Below are 21590 nucleotides of genomic sequence, written 5' to 3'. Positions count from 1 at the left end.
ACAATTATTTATTTTAGACAAAATATGTTTCATTTAAATAAAAGACTGACATCGAAAATTTTGTCTTATTTCAAAATCCTAATAAATCTTCTTTCATACCAGTGATTAATAGACAAGTGATCAAAGGATCTGTCACGTTAGCATGTCAAAATAAGATCAACATGTTAGTGAATCGTCAAAATTAATAAGTAAAAATTACACAAAAATATTATAACAACACAAAAATGCTCGGGTTTCTCTCAATGAGTTTGAATCGTGCTGTGCTAGGAGTGAGCGCCGCTCTGTGCCTGGCCTCATGCACGATCTATCATGACCGATCTGAAAACCTCAGCATCCGAAGAAAATACTTTGTCTGCTAAAGGTTATAAACTCACGAAATTCGTTGGCGAAGGTGCTTACGCAAAGGTCCCAACATCTAGTCTTTTAAACCAAAATTTCATATTCACATAGATTTCATTATGCTATACTTTTCACAGGTATATTTAACAGAATACGCCGCAAAGGAAGGTGCCAATAAAGTTACACTCGCGTGTAAAATAATTGAAACCTCAAAAGCCCCGAAGGACTTTGTTGTAAAGTTTTTACCTCGTGAAATAGACGTTTTGATACGATTAAACCATCCTCACCTGATACACGTGCACAGCATATTTCAGCGAAAAACTAAATACTATATTTTCATGAGATACACTGAAAACGGTGATCTCTTGGGTTATATTTTAAAGAATGGATGCGTTTCCGAAAATCAGTCGAGAGTTTGGTTCCGTCAATTAGCTTTAGCTCTCCAATACCTTCACGAGTTGGAAATAACACACCGAGATATTAAGTGCGAAAACGTATTACTGACAGCAAATTTTAACGTAAAACTTTCCGATTTCGGATTCTCGAGGTCTTGCGTTGATGAGGAAGAACAGCCCATATTGAGTGAGACCTATTGTGGGTCTATGTCATACGCAGCTCCGGAGATCTTGAGAGGCAAGCCGTATTTGCCAAAGCCAACTGATCTTTGGTCGTTGGGAGTTGTACTATTTGTAATGTTAAATAAATCTATGCCCTTTGATGATACACGAATGAGAAAACTATATGAACAGCAGATGGGAAAAAAGTATAGATTTAGATCACGTGTAGCTAGTGCTGTATCTTTGGAGTGCAAATCTGTGGTAAAGCATTTATTGGAGCCTGATCCTGGCTTACGCCACTCGGCGACACAAGTCCTCAATTCCGAATGGATTGCTATGGACAGTAGACTTACGAGTATGTTGTATTTTATACAAATCACTTTTGGCGCTGTATTTTAAATGTATTACGATATTCTGTTATAACTTTTTAGCTCTTAACACAGTTGAAGCAGCGGCATTGCAAAAAGCGCGCGAAGAGCGTCGTCGATTGTCAGATTCACATCGCAACCCGCCAAAACGGCAAGGTGACATATTAAACAGAGAAACCAGAGAGTCCTATAGAGTGGGTATATTTATTTTTAACAGTATATTTTAAAAATTATGTATTGTATGTATTCTTTATTTTCAGGCAAGTGAAATGATAAAATCTCTAGCTAATATAACTGCCAGACAGAAAAAACACGATTAAATGGAAGCTAAAGCAAAGGTATAGTTATTGATAAGTAACTCATTTATGAATCGTTGACGGTTATAATATCTAACTTGTAGGTTCATGTTGAGGAAGATTTGAAATTGAGTGGCTCTGAACAACTAACGCTCGCCACTCGGGGGTATAAAATGATAAAGAAAATAAACGAAGGCTCCTATGCTAAGGTATATTACATTAATTAATACAAAGCTATTAATTTAAGCGCCATTAGGAAAACTTGAGTTGAAATTGCACGAGAAGGTTTGGTCGTATTACATATTGTCTTACAATTTAATTACTGTATATGTTAATTATTGTTTGTTTTGCTATGAGCTATTTTCTTCTTGTTTGTTTCTGTTTCTTGTTTCTATTTTTTTAAACATTGTGTCTGTAGTGGAGAGCGGTAATGGGCGCCCCACCCCATTAGCGCTATTTTAGTCAGGGAAGCAAACTTTTCTAAACTTATATTTACATTGAAAAACTTTAGAATAAATGTATTGTTTTCTTAAAAAACCGACGTATTTGATACCACATTTCTTTCATTTAGGTTTATCTCGCCGAATACAGAAATCCTAATAAAAAGGATCGTTTGTCAGTTCTCGCTTGTAAAATCATAGACACCAATACGGCACCAAAAGATTTTGTTAAGAAGTTCCTACCGAGGGAGATAGACATGCTAATCAAGTTGAACCACCCTCATCTCGTGCATACTCACAGCATCTTCCAAAGACGATATAAATACTTCATATTCATGCGTTACATGGAACACGGGGATTTGTTAGAGCATGTTTTGCAAAAAGGTGCCGTTCCAGAGGACCAAGCCAGAATTTGGACGCGTCAGCTCGCTCTCGCTATTCAATATATGCACGAGTTGGAAATAGCACACCGCGATATCAAATGTGAGAACGTCCTACTCACCGCTAACCAAAACGCGAAATTATCAGACTTCGGTTTTGCCAGGATGTGCGTGGACAAACGATTCAAAGACATTCCCAGCGAAACGTTTTGTGGTTCGCTCTCATACACTGCTCCAGAGATTTTACAAGGATCGCCCTACTACCCTAAGCCCACTGATATTTGGTCCCTAGGCATTGTACTGTACGTTATGCTTAACAGGGCGATGCCATTTGAAGATAAGCATATAAAGCAATTGTACCAAGCTCAGATAAACAAAAGTTGGAGATTCCGATCGCGATACAAAGAATCGCTTTCAGAGAATTGTAAACGCCTCGTAAATTTAATGTTAGAACCGAATTACAGAAATAGAATCAAAGTGGATAATATCATTAACGGCGCATGGATCGCTATGGATTCGAGATTGTTGGGTAAATAAAATTTCTCTCGTCTATCATGTATTACAATCCTTTATTTTATAAACTGATATTTTTAGAGTGGAATACACAAGAAACATCAGCGTTTAACAAAGCACGAGAAGAGAAGATTTTAAGCATGCAGAAGGTGGAAGTGACAGAGCCTCTTAAACAGGAAAAGGAGACATCATGCCTTCCCGACCAATCTCTAGTTAAAGCTACGTATGATATAGAAGATTCTACATCCTCTTGGTAAACATCTACCTAAAAACTTTTTTGTTACAATTTTTAACACTGTCATTTTCCGTTTGTTAGAATGTCAGTTTTAAGCTTTTTGACATCAATCACAAAGATGTAGCATTATTTTTAACGTTTATTTTTTATCCTTTAACACAATCGCCAATATGTAAATATGTTTATAAAAGTAAAAATAAAGTAAAAATGCGCGCGTGGCATTCGGTCGCATAAATGCCAGCTACAGAAAAATTTGAACTCACAGCCACACAATCCGACATCGCCGTATTACAGGAAAAGGGGTTTATATTAGAGAAGATAGTTGGCGAAGGCTCTTACGCTAAAGTAAGCGGTTACAACAAGAAACTCAACTAAAACGTTAACAATCGTTTAAAAAACTTACTATTTCCAGGTGTTTAAAGCGACTCATATGGTCGACGAGACCCGGCACACGGTCATGGCATGTAAAGTAATAGACACGGCTCAGGCGCCTCGCGATTATCTCACAAAATTCTTGCCACGCGAACTAGACGTTCTAATTCGAGTCAATCACCCGCACATCGTACACGTGTCGAACATATTTCAGCGTCGCGCTAAATACTTTATTTTCCTCCGATTCGCTGAGAATGGCGATCTATTAGATTTCCTCACCCAAAACGGCGCGGTTCCGGAGAACCAAAGTAGACTTTGGATGCGTCAAATACTCTCGGGAATACATTACATACACACACTAAATATCGCGCATAGGGATCTGAAATGTGAGAATGTACTGATCACCGCTAATTATAATGTCAAAATAACAGATTTTGGTTTTGCTCGCAATGTCAGACAGAGAGACCGCGACGTCCTAAGCGAGACGTACTGTGGTTCGCTGTCGTACGCCGCACCAGAAGTGTTAAAAGGCGTACCGTACCTCCCGAAACTTGCGGATATGTGGTCGATCGGAATTATTATGTACACAATGCTTAATAAGGCGCTGCCATTCAATGAGACTTCGGTAAAGAAATTGTATGAGAAACAGGTACCTACTACTGTGTCAGTCGATCAGATATACAAATTAAGATTACATTTCTTCCAAAACACACACAAATTGTATTATTTAAGTAAGAAAATTAGACTACTTTACAGTAGGGTAATTTTTGTACTGCTATTGGAGCTTGGACTAGATTTTCTGTGTTTCATTGATATTGTTTCTTTATATGGTAACAGATTAATGGGTATTCCTTACGTAATGAAAGGATGTTTCATGTGAATTTAAGACTAATAAAACCATAAAACATAATAGTATAATCTCCTGGTTTCTTAGAAAGTTAAAATTTTCTCGCTAAATTTTTGATTTATTTTTACTTAAACATGCTGATAATCCTAACGATGTCCTCTTACGGAAATATTCTTTTTTCCATAACATTTTAGGTGATGCGAAAATGGCGTTTTCGCACTGGGATAGTAAACCAACTATCGTCTGAATGCAAGCTACAGGTTACACAATTAATGGAGCCAGAAGCCAAAGCTAGACCTACAGCTGCCTCAATCTTCAATGGACCCTGGATCGCTATGGACCCCAGATTAACAAGTACGCGTTTGCATTTACTCTTTTTTGATGTTGAATTAAAATTGTGCTAGTACCGTTTCTTCTGATTATAAACGAATTATCGTAGCTAGAGTACATTCATTTAGTCTTAATAATTTTTAAGCAAATAATATAAATCAATCACCAGAGTAGGGTTTTCTTCTTAAAGTGCCATTTCCTTGCGAAGGTTGGCAATCATAATCGCTAGTTTAATTTTGGACGCCGCGCTTCTAAACAATGACTTGGTGCTTTGACCAAAACCATTGTCTAAGTTTTTCAACCATTACCTGCATCTGCGGTCAGGTCTCCTTCAACCTGCCACTGCCTTATATGATTAGTTGAAGGAGCTCGTATTTTTAGAGTTACGCAAAACCTGTCCGAAAAACTCAAGTTTCCTTTTCTTAAATATAAAATCATTCCAATTAGACCACCTTAAATGGCACTTTTGAACGTTAAATAAAATATAAAGATGATTCTAGGAGCCCCTTCCAAAAAATAGTTCCGTGTGGAAAAGAATGGGCAAGAAACTCCACACTATTTTAAATAGAATTTACAATATTTGTATACATTAATTAAGTAATTATATGTGAAGAATTGGCTTGAGTACATTGGTACATAGCATAACTTTTTGTTGTTCTGCGTTCTGTCCGTCTGTTGTATTTCGTATGTGGTAGTGTTTTAAAGTATTGTATTCCTTCTTAATCAATAGTTAATCTATACTATAAACTTAGAAACCTTCTTGCGTGCACATTACTGGATTATTATATTTTTTTTCCTTAGCTAGTAGTTTATAAAGCCTTTAAAAGGTAGGAAGTATTCATAAGGTACTAACTACTAGTACTATGGAGGCAAGTCCACAATCTTTTAATACATTTTTCAGAGCTAACATTTCTTGAAGAATCTCTTCTAAAGCAAGCCCAAGAAGAGTCGCAGAGACGCGAAATGGAGCACTTTGAGGACGAGAGCGAAGTGGAGCGACTCGCGGAACTACGGCGCAAAGGGAGAGGCAAAGGTTTCTTTTTCTTTAAAGCATACTTGTTTTTAGTAGGCAAGCGGGTAGAGGCTCACCTGATATTAAGTGTTAGCCCATGGACACTCACATTGCCAGAAGGCTCACAAATGCGTTGCCGGCCTTTTTTATTTTAAACTCGCATTTTTATCCTATTTAATAGAATAATTAGTTCAAAAAGGGATAAAAATTTTCAGATTTAATTTGAAAAGGGTCGTTATAATTTTACATCCTGAGAATTTTTTGTTAATTTCTTTTAATTTTGCATCTAATATCTGCTTGATAAAAACTATTTATATAAATCGTTTTCAGAGGGCTTAAAAGTATTGAAGAATGCCGACTCAAACTTCGCAAAATCTCAACCATTGTTGGAGGAGAGAGAATGAAAGACAACAATATTCAATCAGTGTTTATTAATTTATATTAACCATGATATTAAGTTATTGTAAAAATTATTTAATATATTTATTGTATAAACAAGTTGTATTTCAACTGGATTATAACACTTATTTCTAGTTTTACATTGTTATGGAAGACAAGGGTTCATATGGGCATCGCACAATTTATGCTTTTTGGCACAATCACTAGGAACAGGATCATTAGTAAACGCATCAAAAACATTAAATTAACTGCTTAAAAAACAAAAGACTTGTGACAAAGACAAGCTAGAAGAGAAATTGTAAAGAACCCTCGAAAATGCATTATTTGGTGTTGTGCGATATACAGGCATTTCATAAATTGGCAATTCATACTTAATAAATACTTATTTAAATACGTTATCAAACTCTAACGATGAAAACTCTTAAAAAACTCAACACTCATTTGTACAAGGCAAAGATTACATTTATTGGCTAATTTTGACATGACAGCTGACAGTGGAAACTATCAACCTTTTTTTTTAAATTAGTTGTGACAGCTCGAAGTTGTCAAACGAACTGGTTTGGCGCCAACTATGACTATAAATGTCATCTCCACCCTGAACTATTAAGAATGAAAGACAAGTACAAATTATAGGATTTTGATAGATGGCTAAGTTCAGACTTGTCTCTGATTCTTAAAGTACTTATAACAAATTTTACCAGTAACTATGTAATAAATAGCAGCGAATAGAACGAGACCAGTTTAATATTGTCCTTTATCAGTCATTTTCTAACTACTTATAAGTACATTTGCGAAGATTTTTCTTTTATTGACAGTACCCAGAAATAGTAAAGTAAATTTTGTCAGTTGTGTTACAGCCTTATGAACATACTAAGAGTGGTTGGTTTAATGTTTTGTCTATTTTGGAGCATGATTTCGACCACAGATTCAATATTGTTTAGCCTATACATAATTTGACTTTTAGTTTATAGTCTATTGGTCGTGTTCTATTATTTTTCAAAAAAGTTCGTTGTTGCAGTAGTACAATATAGATTTTGAGTTATGATGACGATCCTATAAGCATCAAGAGTACTATACATTATTTTGCAAACTCAATATAAATTACAGTAAAGATGTTATTAAAATATTGCATACACTATTGTGGAATGTCTATTTCTTGAAGAGATTTGTGCCGATAGCAGTAACTTAAAATAAAAACCAATTTAAAATTATATTTGGCTTCAGCACCGAATGCTTTTATATCTCATAATTTAATACAGTTTATTTTTAATAGCTTTTTCTTAAAACTTCTAAAAAAATCTAAAAACCCTTAATCGAACTTATATAAAGACAAAATAAAAGTTGTGTTTTGAAAGTTGTTGCATTTTTATATCTTGGATTTAATCGACGACAAAATAATTGATACTGAAATTTAATTTTCGTAGTATAGATTCAGTACATTTTGAACTGATTGCGTATACGCATAGAACAGTATTAAAAAAAATATTGAAAACTCTCTCAAATTAACGATAACATTTAAGGTCCAAATCTTCCAGAAAATTATATAAAGGTTCTACGCGTATACGCTTGTTTAACAAAGATTTATGGAAAAGTTTCAAACAATCCGTCCATATTAGAGTATTACAAAACTAAGAGTTATATCAAATCATCAGCAAAACCTTAAATTGTTATTAAATGTTTGTCACCTTATATACCATAAACAACAATTTGAGGTTCGCGAGTCTGTATTTGACGTCAGTTCATCCAAAGAATTGAATTTTCAATAAATAAATAGTCACGAGAAATGTTAATTAAATTAATTTGTAGTGAAATGTCAGAAGTCAGCATTAACATATTACGAAAGTATTTTCCATAAAAACTAATTCTTATTGCTGTCTCTTTTCAACACAGCAGAAACAATTATATAGAAAGAGACGAGAGATTTAGTTTTTATGAATCAAAATTATACCTAAACACAAGGCAATATAGTCGAAATTACAGAGTCTTGAGTGGTGTGATCTTTATAGCACGGTCTCCGAAGCCGCGTGTATCGCGAGCGCGGATCCGAGTAGCGGGCGCTAGTGTCCGCGTGTGACGTCACGCGGGGGACAAACACCCGACTCGACGTCCGATGCTGAGTTTGCTTTCGTCGTCTGTTTTCAATAATATTCATTACACACCCTTAGTTATAAATTCAATCTGTCTCACCAAGCGTAAATATGACAGAAAGAGACGAAAGAGTATTTTAAATGAGAGCATTTACTATACTACTCTTGTAAACCTAATAAGGGAAATTTCTATTAAAACAGTCCTCAGCTATTACATTTTACATACTTTGTACTGTCAAAAAGCTGATAATGTATTTTATTAAAATCAGTTTAGCAGTTTCCAATAGAAAACATTACTTTTGTCCGCCTTATATAAACACATGAAGAAAAAGAGAATATTTACATAGATATAACCAAAACCACAAAAGCCTTTTGAACCATCCATTAACCCACACCTGTTATTACTGTTAAACTGTTAGATACAAAACCCTTGAAATATCTTTAAAAACTGATATTCGAGTAGTAAAAATTACGAACCTTGATATGCTTTTGACATATAGGAGGTATGTCAAAAACGTATTAAATTTGACATACGAATTTTACTTGTAAAATTTGTAATATCAAAACCAATAAAAATTTGAAATACTTATTCATAAAAACTGAAACAGTCTTATTGCACTTGTCTAAAGTATTCCATCTCTTTCTCTCAAATTGTATTTACGATAAGAGAGAGATGAGTTAAAACTGTGCGATCACACTGCTTTATTTTATGAGTAAGGATAAACCTTTAATAGACAAATTTTATCAACTTTACGTTGGCTGAGGCATCTTGAGGGCATGGGCCAAGATCGGGCCGTGTAAGTGCCGGCCTAATGCCCGGAGACCGGTATTTGACATAGGTAACCCTGGGTGGACAGAGTGTAGGTGGAACTGCTGCTGCTAAACATCAGCAATTGACGGAAGGTGGCGCAGGACTGGTGTTGGAAGTATCTCGTACCAAAGGTTAAGACACTTTTTGGGTCACAACCAGCGGAGTAAGTGAGAGACTTTATCGAAATGAGAGGCATTTTATTCCGATCTTATAATTTTCTACAATAAAGTTTATTTTAAAAGTTACTATCATTCTTGGTCTTCATTCATATTCCGACATTGATATCGCTTGAAAATTATGATATTCAAAGCCACCTTCATATAAGTTATTTATATAACACAAGTAACATTTTCTCAAAAGGTCGGAAAGTCCGAAGGACCAATTTTATTCGAACATTAGAAACCAGTTTTGAACTTCAATTTCTGTTTCCTTTCATTACATATCCAGGCCCCGGCAGCATATCAGTCCTGAATCAAGGGGATCAACTAAACAAGGTTAGGTTAAGCAGTTAGTAAGGTTAGTGCGACTTACGGGTTTAGCGTCACCTGAGCAGTCGTCGTGTAGCGGACACACCAGTTCGCCTAATTCCATGTCATCGCGACTCTTCTTGCGTTTCAGGGAGAACTGACTCCTCTTTGGCACCTGCATTGGAATATTCAATGTTAAGTTAAAACTTAGCGCTAAGTATGACTTGGCTAAATATTTTATACATAAACTAGCGGATCCGACAGACGCTGTCCTGTCTACACGTCTTTAATTTCAAAATTTAAATTTTTAATAAGCCATTTTGATGAAAATTATTATTCAAATGTTATGACAATATCTAACGATCCAGCACATGGTCACACACGATATAACACAATGATAACAAAACTTTTTTTAAATTTCGGGACAGACTAAAATTAAAATTCGAATATTATTTAAAATTTGACACTGCGATGGTAGCGCCGTCTGTCGGATCCAATGTAAAACATTCCAAAATCAACAACAACTAATAAATTGAAAATTAATTAAAAAAACATTGTCCAGCGGACAAAATTGTGAATCTAAACCATTCCCAGATCCCCTTGAACACACCCAAAAAAATTCGTTCAAATCGGTCCAGTCGTTTAGGAGGAGTTCAGTCACATACACACGCACACAAGAAATATATATATATTAAGATATATATTTTTTTATTATTTATTAATACTTTGTAGTAACAGGCGGCCATAAATTAAGTAATTTTACCTTGTATTTGGTTGTAGCTGTGAGTGGCTGATATCCTAAGGTTTGCTCCGCATTCCGTTTCTGCTGAATCACATCTCGGCCTAGGAGATCGTTGAATCTGAAAATATTAAAACATATCTATAGAGTAATAACGATAATAATTATTTGACATTAATAAAAACCAAATCAGTCAGCACTCTTTTGATTTAAATGATAATATGTTTATGGCATATGTATCTTACTTAAATATTAAGTATATTACCGTCGTAATATTAGCTTATTTGAAGTCTGTTAGTATAGGGGTGTGCAAAGAATTGTGTGTCATCCGGAGATAAAATTGGGACGGCTGATGGCGTTTGTATAAGTTGCTCATGTAAAAAAAATACATTTTTGTAATAAGAAATTTTGGTAGTTAAACATTTAACAGCTATTTAGTTCAAATTTAATGAATAAAACTAAAATAAATAAAAACAACAACAGATATATTTGGTAGTAAAATTCATACCTTTGAGTAAGATGTCGTCTAAGTAGAGTCTTATTTGCGGGGATGTTCAGTAAGGCAGCTAAAAGCTCGGCTGTGAAACGGGGTTCCAACAGCATCAGGCCGCCGTGAACACCTGGAATGTTTATATTCAAAACCATTTTATCTTCTTTATCGGCAAAAGATCAAGAGGTCTACCTCTATGAACAAAGGAAAAATGTATTTATGAAATAAAAATACAAGGTGGTAAAAACTCACCTAAGTAAAAGATAGAAAGATGTGGAACAAAATGGACGAGGATTATTTTTTAATTTATTTACATTGAAATTACTAATTATGATTGAAATTAAAATTTAAGGATAAATGAAATAGTAATAGTTGATTTTTAATTCATGCACATATTATGTAATAATCATATGATATACTTGTTTAAAATATATTATTCATTATGGAAATAAAGAGGCTTTAATAATAATTAATTCATAGACAAATAGGCAGGAGGCTCACCTAATCTTAAGTGATAATGCCGCCTATGGACATTCTAATGCGAGAAGGCTCGCGACAGCGTTGCCGGCCTTTTTAGAATTGCTGGTTGTGAGAAACATACCTGCTCCCCTCAAATTAGGCGCATACTCAGCCAAGTCTATCTCCTTCAGCCACTGCATCACCCTGTGAGAAGACCACCTGGCCAATTCCCCTGCTGGAGTACTCCCACCCTGACTCTCATTTTCCGTCAACTCGGCTCCGACTAGGGAGACTTCACTCTCAGCTGCACGACGTATCATTGTTTCCGGGTTGAATTTGTTGTCTCGGAGTACTTGGATTCCTGGAAAAATTTAGCATTGTACGTCTGCTGGATTTAATAGTTAATTATAATTTTAACAGTGCTTTAAAAAAACATCAATCGTTGAAATTTTGGACATCGATATGTAGCCATTTGTCAAAGCCAGAGACAACAGAAGTCCATATTTCCAAGATTGGATTCACTCGCTAATGTTTAATGTAATGTTAGAGGATTATATTCAAGAATACAATAATAGAAAAATAGTAGTTTAATTCAAGAAGTCTTCACATATAATTATTTAACTAATGCATACAAATATTGAAAATTCTATTCAAAAGAGTAAGTTTGGAGTTTCTTACCCATTCTTCTCCACACTACACCTTTTGGTATTATTAAACTAAATTTTTGAAATAACTACAATGTTAAATTTATATACTCTAGCATAAATATATCTCAGCTAACGTTAAATCAAGTCAATTGTAAAACCAATTGAAAAACTACCTGTCTGACAAAAACCATCTTGGTTATTTAAATTCCTAAACCGCTGTTAAATGTTTTATAGATAAGAACAATGAAAAAATCTGTTAGGGCTGAATCTTTCGTGGTTGCTACTATACTCTTAAAACTATTGTGAAAAAATTTATATTTCCCTTATGAATTAACATTTTTCCCGGATCTCTGGGACTTTTATTTCGATTTGATTAATTATTTAATACAGCTACATTTTTATACTCATATAAAAATAATCGGCAATATTTTTTTATTATTATATACATAATTTGTTTTTACAGTGGAAAACCTACCCCTGATACTCATAAACATTAATAAAAGTTTTACACAAATCTTTAAGAGGAGAAAAAGGGGAGATACGGGTAGTATGGGAATTGTAAGTCTTATCTGGCGTAACCACAGGGAAGGTGTTAAGAATATACTGTCTTGGACGTTTTTTCCGAAGGGGCCGTCCATATATTACGTCATTTTAAATTAGGGGGGGGGGGGGGTTGGTCTGCGGATGACGGTACAATGATTGATGGGGGGGTGGGTGTTTCGAAATTGACGTCATTCTTATTTATTTACTTAAAGTTTATTTTTTATGAACGTGAACGATGCAACACGTTTATCCGCGCAGATTTTTCCATCACGCGTTTAACGCAAATTCGTTATTATACTACTATTTTCACTGCTATTTATTACTTTAATTGATCCGCGATGGTTGTTGACTTACAAAATACAATGTTTTATTTTGTCAAACTGGTTCAATGACGTCAATTTTGGGAGAAGGGGGGGGGGGGGTCAGTAAGAAATGACGATAGGATGATTATAGGGGGGGGGGGTCGAAAATCGGGAAAAAATGACATAATTTATGTACGGCCCCGAATATTACCTCTCCTTATCGACAACGCGTGTAAGGCGTGCGTGACCCTCAAATGCGTATAAAGGTCGGAGTGCGTAAGCCGATGCAGAAGCCTGGCGTCGAGGGCCGCTTCAGCAGCCGCGGCACGTGCGCCGCATACGCCCACGTCTTCTAGCCAACGCAACGCCCATGCGCTATCGAGACGACCCGACGCCGTTAGTAATGGGTCGCCATGCCCTCCCTATACATTTTGTAGTAAAAATATAAAGTTAAAAAAGTAACCATAAATTATAAAAAAATCTATTGTCTATTTCTGTTATTTTCAAGATTTGCCACCTTAAAATATGCTAAAAAATTTGAGAGACAATTTTAGTAACGAAACCTACTTTAATTTTTCCACAGGCAAAAAGAATATTTCACCACTAAATATAGGTATACCTTGTCTGATTTGCACAGGACAAAAATATCTTAATTGTGTGAAGTGTTTCTTAACCTTTTTTTGTGCGATGCCCCTATGAGTTCTAAAATTCACAAGACCCACCGCCCCTGGGTATATATACATATTTTTAATATTAAAAAATTTAATTGTTTATTTAAGAAACATAAATGATAGTTTTAAGAATAATTTGTGCACACGGAAAAATTTAAATTGAAATTTCCAAATAATTTATGAACAATCAAATGCTTTAGAAGGTTTTAGTTATTTTTATATAGATAAATTGTGCATATTACCATAACATATATACCAAGTAAGACTCACCAAGAGATCAGTCAATGCCAGCACAATCTTTTTCTTGTGCATGGGATGTTTGATGGCCAATTCCTTCTCTATGGCCTGTTGTGATGCTGCAGCAATAACTCCCTTCGCATCAGACGCGCCGAGCCAAGTTCTAGCGGTTGGCACGTATATCTCTAGACCAAGGTGTTCCAGCCAACCACAAGTGGTTTCACAGTCCCATTGGCGAACATCGGTCGTCTGCCTATGTTATTAATAAAAATAAACCATTTTGTTATTTTATCTAGAAATATTACCCTATTACCTAATTCATTAAACTTAATAAATATTTTAATTATTAACTAGATATATTTTTTATTTTTCAAAACTTCGATAAAAACAGTAACACACTGGGGAGGATGATTATGATTGGCGAGGCAGCTTTATAGCAAACAAGCGATTCAAGGATTCCAGTGATTCCAGGACAACACTAGTAGAGGGAAAAAAACCTAAGGCTGCAATTATGTGCTTAATAACTATGTGCTTTATAATGTGGACCTCAAACTCTCCTTAGAACCTTAGGGTATAACAAATACCATGAATTTAACATACTTCTATAGTCTGTGACGAGAGAGAACCTTTTTTGATGTTGACACTTACGTCATTATAGTTCGAGACAAATCTTGACACTTATGTAATATAAAAGGAATTATACAACATTAGGAATTTCACAATGTCCGGATAAGTTCCAAATAAGCTATTTGTTACTTATTGGTATTATAAATAGTATTTTTGCGTTTCACGACTGTCAGATAGCGTTATACGTCATGAAATTCGAAGTATGTTATTTGGAACTTTTATCTTTCGAATAATTTATGTGTTACATAGCTATTTGGCACTTTATCCATACATTCGTCTATCGAGTTATTTAAACTCACCAGGGCATATTCTGCGTCCGCTGTCTAGGCGCAGACGCCCTTAGCGATGATCGTGAGAGCTCATCTCCTTCCAACCTCACTCCGCCACTGCCAAGTCTGGCTCGCACTTCCCGTAATGATGGAGATGGGCTGCCACGTGGTAATGCCTCTTCTTTTTCCGCTACATACAATTAATTTTATATAATTGTGATAATAATAATGGATGACTAGTGTGAATTAGTCGATGGAAATGAATCTGCTAAACGCAAAACTAGAAGATGGCTGGAAAAATTCGAGTATTTTATGCTTTGAAATGAGGAAGGTTTTTATTCAAAGAAGTTTAGACAAAACAAATATTTTAAGGTTTTTTTTTTTGGAAAATCAAACAGTCTCTATGGGGTTTAGCAAAATTATCCAAATGCTTGTATGTATGTATTAAGAAGGAAAAAAATATTTGAGGATGCTATAAAAAATATTTGAGTTTCAAGTTATTACTTCTTAGTATATGGCATTGTTAATAATATATCAAGACTGATCATTATCACTGAAACTGACTAGAAATAAACAAACAATTATTATTGTAATAAAAAACACTTAACCAATTATTTAATTTATATTCAAAATTTACTTTGTCTTGAAAATGATTTCGTCTTTCTTAGTTAACTTTATGAACTTTAACAAAGGAGTTTCAAAGACTTAAGCAAATAAACGCAATATAGACATGTAGCAAAAACATTTCTAATATGTTTCGAAATAATACTTTGATTAAATAGAAATATCGTATGGAAGATTTGGAAAATTTATAAACACACAAAGTTAAGAAATCAGAATTTAGCCCAAATTATATTGTTTCACCGAAAAACGAAGCAGTTCTGATTATACTCAAGTAGAAAACACATTTACATTTTCCAATAATTATTTGTTTAAATAATAAATATAATGCCAAATTTACATTCAATACATAACACAATTTAAAAGCTAAAAACTCAAATTATAAACGATGAAATAGTTATGCAACAAAATGGATGGAATTGAAAGCAAGCGAGTATGTCTTGAAAAAGCTGACGAAAAGCGTGCAAATGACTCAAAAACGTTAAAAAAGCTACGTATACGCAAACTACGTATTAACAAAACTAATATATATAATAATAATATTTTTTTTAAATAATTCAAGACTAGACCGTAATCTCAGACAAAATGTCTAAAGTAAACATGACTAGATTTTAGTTCAGTCTAAAGTTAAGTAAAAACGGAATTAGCTATAACAATATCCATACTATTGAATCGGTTAGAATATTACAGGCGACTACATAAAAAAATGATATTCGGAGATCTGCAACAATCAATAGCGATTCCGCGCGGTTCCAGAGAAATCAGTGCTACGGAATTGCATCGAATTTGCGTACAAAAATGTTATTATATTATGTATGTAATAAAAACAAATGACTAAAGATATTTGTAAAATTAAGCTTTTGCGGAATATGTTTAAAAGAAACTCTTGTTTGTTTAAAAGAAACTCTTGTTTGTTTCTTGAAACTCCTATTCATGAAACTGAATGCTATCACTCCTCCTTCACTGTGCAAAGTATTCTGCTATAGAATTTCTTACCAATTTATATCAGACGAGATCAGTCTTTAAACTTATTAAAAAATCTTCATTTCTATCATTTTGATCATTTTTCTTCTGCCTCGTAATTAGCTACTTTATCTGATTAGCTTTTGAGTCAATTAACATTTTGCAGAGCTTTTAAATATCTGTTCATACATATTATTATTTATATTTTTTCTTTAGAATTTATTTTATTAAATTTTAGTTATAGTTGCATGTTTTGAGTTTCTTCTTGTTAATAAGATATTCACTTCTTATATTTTACCCTCTGTAGGTATTCCTTTTTTTTATTGTTAGCGATAAGAATTTATATAGCCAATGTTTTTTGTTTATATTGTTGTTATGGTACACCTTATTTGGTGGCGTTCAAAGCCTTTAAAAAGTTACTCAAATCGAAATATACACCAAAAACGTCTAATCTACAACGTTTATAATCGACGACAATGACTGACCTATCTTTCATATTTAGTTAAAAAAAAAACTACTTCATTCTTTATATAATTATAGCTTACTTAATTTTTGTTCTTTTATAAAAATCATTTAGGCATTTGTTTATATTACATAATCATATGTCAGTATCGCCGTTGCTATTGGAAGTTATTATATATGTTTAGTAATTGTAAGAGTACTACATGCACAAATCAACTTGGCATCTGCGTAGAAATTGCTTCCCCTCCCACCACATCGCCCTAGACAGTACAATCAATAAATCAAATATTACTTTGTCGTTTTATTAAAAAATAAACTAAAATTATATTATATTTTATTAATATATATAGAACTGTTATACTATTGTCTTTTATTAACATAACTTTTACACATTTAAAGAAAAACACTTTTAACGGATTATAGTTATGTATTATTGTATTTAAACTTATAATTATTTGTACATAATTTTAAACCGTGACCACGCACGCTGTAAAGCACGCGAAACGTCGGTTTAAATTTAAAATTATGTACAAATAATTATAAGTTTAAATACAATAATACATAACTATAATCCGTTAAAAGTGTTTTTCTTTAACTGTTATACTGTCATATCTACATGTAACCTCCTTCGCCGACACCTACCATCGGGAGTATCGAGGGGTATTAAAGATTACTTGAATTTTTAGTTAGTACACTATGACGTCATTATAGCGAGGTGCCTAGTTAACTTCTACGTGTAGTACGCGGAATAAAAGCAGAGGGTGTCGCATGCCATAGACCCTAGAGACCTAAATTGGGTACGGAGTGACCCTTTCCACGCGCCACCACCATGTTGTTTTTACCGAAGGCCATTCGCGCCTCCACTGTCGAGGACGGAAGCACAGACGACCGTGGTAGGGAGGAATACAAGTGCGTGTTACGCTCGATTTGACGCCCGTAGTTTGCTGGCGGAGTCTGTAAACGTTATTGTGAAATGTCATTATTCATTATGTTATCTGTGACAAATATGTCAGACCTGTTGTTACAGGCTTATATGTATCATCCAAATATGAATCAACTGTGAATCAATATGAAATGTGGTCTAAACAAAGTCACTGAATAACAGCTGAGGCTGAAAACAATAGCTAGAAATCAAAGACGAGGTATGTAAAATCCAAAAATCAAAAACATCCCGTCTTTGATCCCTTGCAGGTTGTGACGGGCTTTTGAGAGTTTGCTACTTGTGTGGACTCGTTAGACCAAAAGCACAAAAGCTAGCGGGGCCGGAGAGCTGGCAGAAAATAATAATCGACTCAAATATAAGTCTTTTACAGGATAAGAGACTCTTGGGCCGTGGCGTTTAAGTAGACAAGCACTATTTTTTTTATATAGAACAGGGGGCAAACGGGCAGGAGGCTCACCTGATGTTAAGTGATACCGCCGCCCATGGACACTCTCAATGCCAGAGGGCTGCCAACGCACTCGGCGTTGCCGGCCTTTTAAGAATTGGTACGCTCTTTTCTTGAAGGACCCTAAGTCGCATTGGTTCGGAAATACTTCAGTGGGCAGGTGGTTCCACAAAGATTTAAGAAGGCGCCCGGTAGATAGTACCAGAGGCTGGTGTATCCCTCGCTCAACGAATAAGTATCCCAATACAGCGAGGAAATGCTGTCAGCTGTTGAAGGTAATCAGGGACCAAACTTCTTGAATTTGTTTTAATTTTCTACTTATAATTTTTATATTATTATTATTACTATCTAGGTTAACAATATTATACTGTATATTTGTGTATCGGAAATAAACTATATAAACGAAAAAATAAAGAGAATTGTAATGCCTGGAACTTTGCATAAGTTTACTACGGGTTAAGATCAGCATGTTAAATTTTTCCTAACAAAAACAGTCGCCAATAGACGCAGTGATATAGAACAAAAATCTAGGTTAGTTGGAGGCTAAAATTGTCGAGGACGTCTAAATGCCTCATTAGGCCTCAATTTGAGTGCAGAGCGGCTCATTAGTCCCCTTGTTACTGCTTGTTGATAATATTGTTTAGTATTCAAGATACGTACACTTGTGAGAGACAATTGCGAAATACATACATCATGTACATAAACTATTAAAATAACATTTCATTTTTAAACTCTTATATACGACAATTTTTTAAATATAATAGCCCCCCTATTATACCAATACCAAACGAGCCTGCGGGACGCCCAAAAAAAGGCAGTCATGTCTATAGACTTATTTTTAGTGGGTGCGTTGCCGGCCTTTTTTGATTATATGTAAAAAATGCAATAACATACCCTCGGAGGAGCCGGTCTAGCGATGGGCGTGGTGTCAGGCGGTGGTGACCGCTCTAAGACACCCCTTTCCGCTGCCCGTAATCTCACTTCACTTAACTTTGATAACAACTCCAACTTCTGTGTTTCTAGTGACGACCGTTGCAGCATTTCCTGTTGACATACATAATATTATTCTAGCTGTTACCCAACGATTTCAATTTTTTAAATTTTAATATTAAAAAAAACCCCACAGAAGTACTGGAATTAAGACAGTACCTGTCTAATTTGATATTTATCAATAAGCGTAAGGTGAATATAAGAACAGAATCACAAACGTTTGCAAATATTCTAAAATAAAATAAAATAAACGCATTAAAGTCGTATAAATAAAAGCCCCTAACAATCCTTATCTTCGAGTTATGTATTCGTTTTGGCAGGTCACAGACTATTAGCAGTGGGACCCATTTTCCAGCTTGTAATAAAAACTGTGCCATAACCCACGGAAGCAATTAAAATACCCACTGCGCACTTGCTAAGCTATGAAACTTGAAAAGCTTTCAGTCCATTTTTCTTTGTTACATTATGAACTAGCGTGCACTCATTTTAATATTTCAATATTATACTTATTCAATAGATATCATGTTTTTTTATACTATATTATAAGAGAATGCCTGCAACATTTAAGGATAAAATCTATTTATTTCTACGATTTTTTTTCCCACGAAATCTATGACTTTTTTTTAATAAAACTGAGAGCAAGTCCATAAGTACACATAGACATAGACAACATACTAGATTAGATAGGGTTTATACAAAAATCGTGAGTGAAACATATTTTATAAAGTAAAACACGACACTAGTCGATAAAATAATTAAATATTAATGAACTTTCATTAAATCGCCATTTTTGAGGATCAATTTTATCCCAAATGTGTTAAACATAAAATTGCTATACAGCAAAAACAACACCCCTCAATCTCAAAATATCTTTTTGGATTTGGGAAGCCTTTTAAAAATACTCGTGTCAGGGTTATCCCAAGTCATCTAATATTGGACACAAACTAAAATTGGAAATATTTTTAGAAAAACTTAAAATTATATAAATATTGTTATGTTCCGACTCATACTAAAGAAAATACATTATAAATTATGTTGTGTCAACACGCTAGCTTTCGTTTAGACAGATAGTTAAACGTTATCGACGCGGCTTATTTAAATCAAAATGCCAGCGACTCGATTGAATATCGATCTTTAATTAACTGTCTAGAGATTCAATTAACTCTCAGATTTAACTACTTTACGTGGCGTATTAAAAGTTCTTGGATCGATGCCCCCAAAAATGCGGGCTGGTACAGATTTAATATTAAAAGAGCTATACAAACTATCATGTTATAAAAATTTTCACATACATTAGACAATATTCGTAAAGTATAATTTACAAAACCCAATAAGGTTAAGATGCCTTTAATATGCAGAGCGCTCTTGAGGGTTATTGGCGCCTTGGTTCTATGAAGATTACTCAAATACTAGAAATTTAAATATCCCCAGGTAGGATAAATTTAATTTATATATGTTTAAAATTCGAAGTGTCACTGTATTACAATTTTTCGTTTCTCTTCTGCGTATACAATGGTTTGAATGGAGTAATATGTATGTAAATATGTGTTTATTATATGAAACAAAAAATACTTTAAAAACCATTCCATGTTATTGAGTTATGAGTTATTATGAGTATTTGTATTGTATATTTATATATGAGTTATTTTGAGAGGCTAACACAAAGATCGAATTTGTTTTTTTAGATTTGGACTCCTACTAAACAAATAATAATGAACCTTTATGGGTCTTCGCCTTAAGGCCTGTATGCACTTTGATTGGTGATTAGTGCAGGACGCCTGGCAAGTCACGCAATTTTTGGAGATTCTTCCCATCGCAGCCTTACGCTTTACAAGAGGACCCCCCCCCCCCCCAAATTCATTACATAATACTTGAGCGCTCCCTTAGACTGCAACCGTTTTTTGGTAAATTTTCTTTCTTAGACAAGGTGATCTGCCTTCAGTTCCATTCACAGTACAAGCTCATATAGAAAGTACATTGTACATCCGGGGATTGAACCTAATGAATGCGAGTCGCACGCTGAAACAAGGCCATGACACCTGAAACTAAAGTCATAATTTGCGCTATGTTCGACTCGTGAACCTCAACCTTCTAGACGAATTTATTTACGAAACAGACTCGGATGCAATGTTTGTACGTAAACGGAAATTTCCTCTACAATATAAACAGAGCAGATTTATCAATCAGACATTTTACAGCTTCTACTCTTATCTCGTTTAAAATGCACGCCGCTGCAGCCAAATAGAGTACGAAATTAGAGACTATAAATTTAATCTGTCTTGCTGTATTGTGACCATAAGAACATCAACACAATGTTTGTAAGGAGCTACAACCATTACACCATGAACGATTTCGAAATATATTCACGTCAATTTCAACACATTTTAGACATAGACTAAGACATAGCATTTATTATTAACGAAACACACATACAGCAACACACAAAATAAAAATAATCAAAAAAATCAATAAAAATACTAAACCAAAAACTAAAATGAAACATATTTTTTTTGTATTTCTGTAATGCGTGTGTTTCGTGGATGTAACAGGGCCCTGGCTGAGCATTATGCTGAGAAGCAGAATGTTCCACAGCGCTGGTCATTCTGCCAGAGACCTCAACAGCTAGTTTACGCCTCAGTCGCAAAGAAAGGAATGTAATAATAATAATAAATATCGTTAGTAAATTAAATAAACCTCGTGTAAAAGTATATATAGTAAATGAAAATAAC

At 34.4% G+C, this 21590-nt stretch overlaps 3 protein-coding genes across 9 annotated transcripts in view; 2 read left to right on the top strand and 1 right to left on the bottom strand.

Annotated features, from left to right (window-relative positions):
* The first annotated feature begins 173 nt into the window (after positions 1-173).
* LOC110996105 (testis-specific serine/threonine-protein kinase 1-like) lies at positions 174-4066 on the top strand. Of its 3 annotated transcripts, none has more exons than XM_022263633.2 (6): positions 1342-1458; positions 1525-1602; positions 1665-1769; positions 2132-2909; positions 2975-3146; positions 3957-4066. In XM_022263633.2, coding segments are annotated over exons 2-6 (1074 nt in total). In that variant the 5' UTR covers positions 1342-1458; positions 1525-1584; the 3' UTR covers positions 3958-4066. The 3 variants fall into 3 exon arrangements, with proteins under 3 accessions (XP_022119327.1, XP_022119325.1, XP_022119324.1); XM_022263632.2 differs by having other exon boundaries at positions 3932-4033; XM_022263635.2 differs by lacking the exons at positions 2132-2909; positions 2975-3146; positions 3957-4066 and adding exons at positions 174-405; positions 477-1251 and having other exon boundaries at positions 1328-1458; positions 1665-1759.
* LOC110996104 (testis-specific serine/threonine-protein kinase 3) lies at positions 3154-6501 on the top strand. The gene is made up of 5 exons (XM_022263631.2): positions 3154-3473; positions 3541-4149; positions 4542-4701; positions 5579-5710; positions 6020-6501. The coding sequence occupies exons 1-5, from the start codon at positions 3363-3365 to the stop codon at positions 6091-6093; spliced, it is 1086 nt and encodes a 361-aa protein (XP_022119323.1). The 5' UTR covers positions 3154-3362; the 3' UTR covers positions 6094-6501.
* A 107-nt stretch (positions 6502-6608) lies between these two features.
* Positions 6609-21590, bottom strand: part of LOC110996111 (liprin-beta-1) — a 48479-nt gene continuing 33497 nt past the window's right edge. For 3 of the 5 annotated variants that reach the window (XM_045631867.1, XM_045631863.1, XM_045631866.1), the window contains exons 4-13: positions 18766-18915; positions 17272-17437; positions 14468-14627; positions 13575-13794; positions 12845-13055; positions 11284-11502; positions 10701-10812; positions 10217-10313; positions 9518-9628; positions 6609-8220 (exon numbers count right to left, since the gene is read on the bottom strand). In XM_045631867.1, coding sequence (XP_045487823.1) covers positions 8146-8220; positions 9518-9628; positions 10217-10313; positions 10701-10812; positions 11284-11502; positions 12845-13055; positions 13575-13794; positions 14468-14627; positions 17272-17437; positions 18766-18915 — 1521 coding nt within the window. In that variant the 3' untranslated portion in view covers positions 6609-8145. The remainder of the gene's footprint in view (positions 8221-9517; positions 9629-10216; positions 10314-10700; positions 10813-11283; positions 11503-12844; positions 13056-13574; positions 13795-14467; positions 14628-17271; positions 17438-18765; positions 18916-21590) is intronic. The other 2 variants (XM_045631864.1, XM_045631865.1) reach the window with 2 other exon arrangements.

Source organism: Pieris rapae, chromosome 17, assembly GCF_905147795.1.
Source record: "Pieris rapae chromosome 17, ilPieRapa1.1, whole genome shotgun sequence".
Lineage (NCBI taxonomy): Eukaryota > Metazoa > Arthropoda > Insecta > Lepidoptera > Pieridae > Pieris > Pieris rapae.
This window is presented reverse-complemented; position numbering and strand designations above follow the sequence as displayed.

Excerpts from the sequence above, each read along its gene's own strand:
- LOC110996105 (XM_022263633.2), top strand. Across the intron at positions 1,770-2,131 it reads ACGAAGGCTCCTATGCTAAG|GTTTATCTCGCCGAATACAG; the intron begins GTATATTACATT and ends TCTTTCATTTAG. Across the intron at positions 2,910-2,974 it reads TATGGATTCGAGATTGTTGG|AGTGGAATACACAAGAAACA; the intron begins GTAAATAAAATT and ends TGATATTTTTAG.
- LOC110996104 (XM_022263631.2), top strand. The coding sequence starts at position 3,363 with ATGCCAGCTACAGAAAAATTTGAACTCACAGCCACACAATCCGACATC. Across the intron at positions 4,150-4,541 it reads AGAAATTGTATGAGAAACAG|GTGATGCGAAAATGGCGTTT; the intron begins GTACCTACTACT and ends ATAACATTTTAG. Across the intron at positions 4,702-5,578 it reads TATGGACCCCAGATTAACAA|AGCTAACATTTCTTGAAGAA; the intron begins GTACGCGTTTGC and ends TACATTTTTCAG.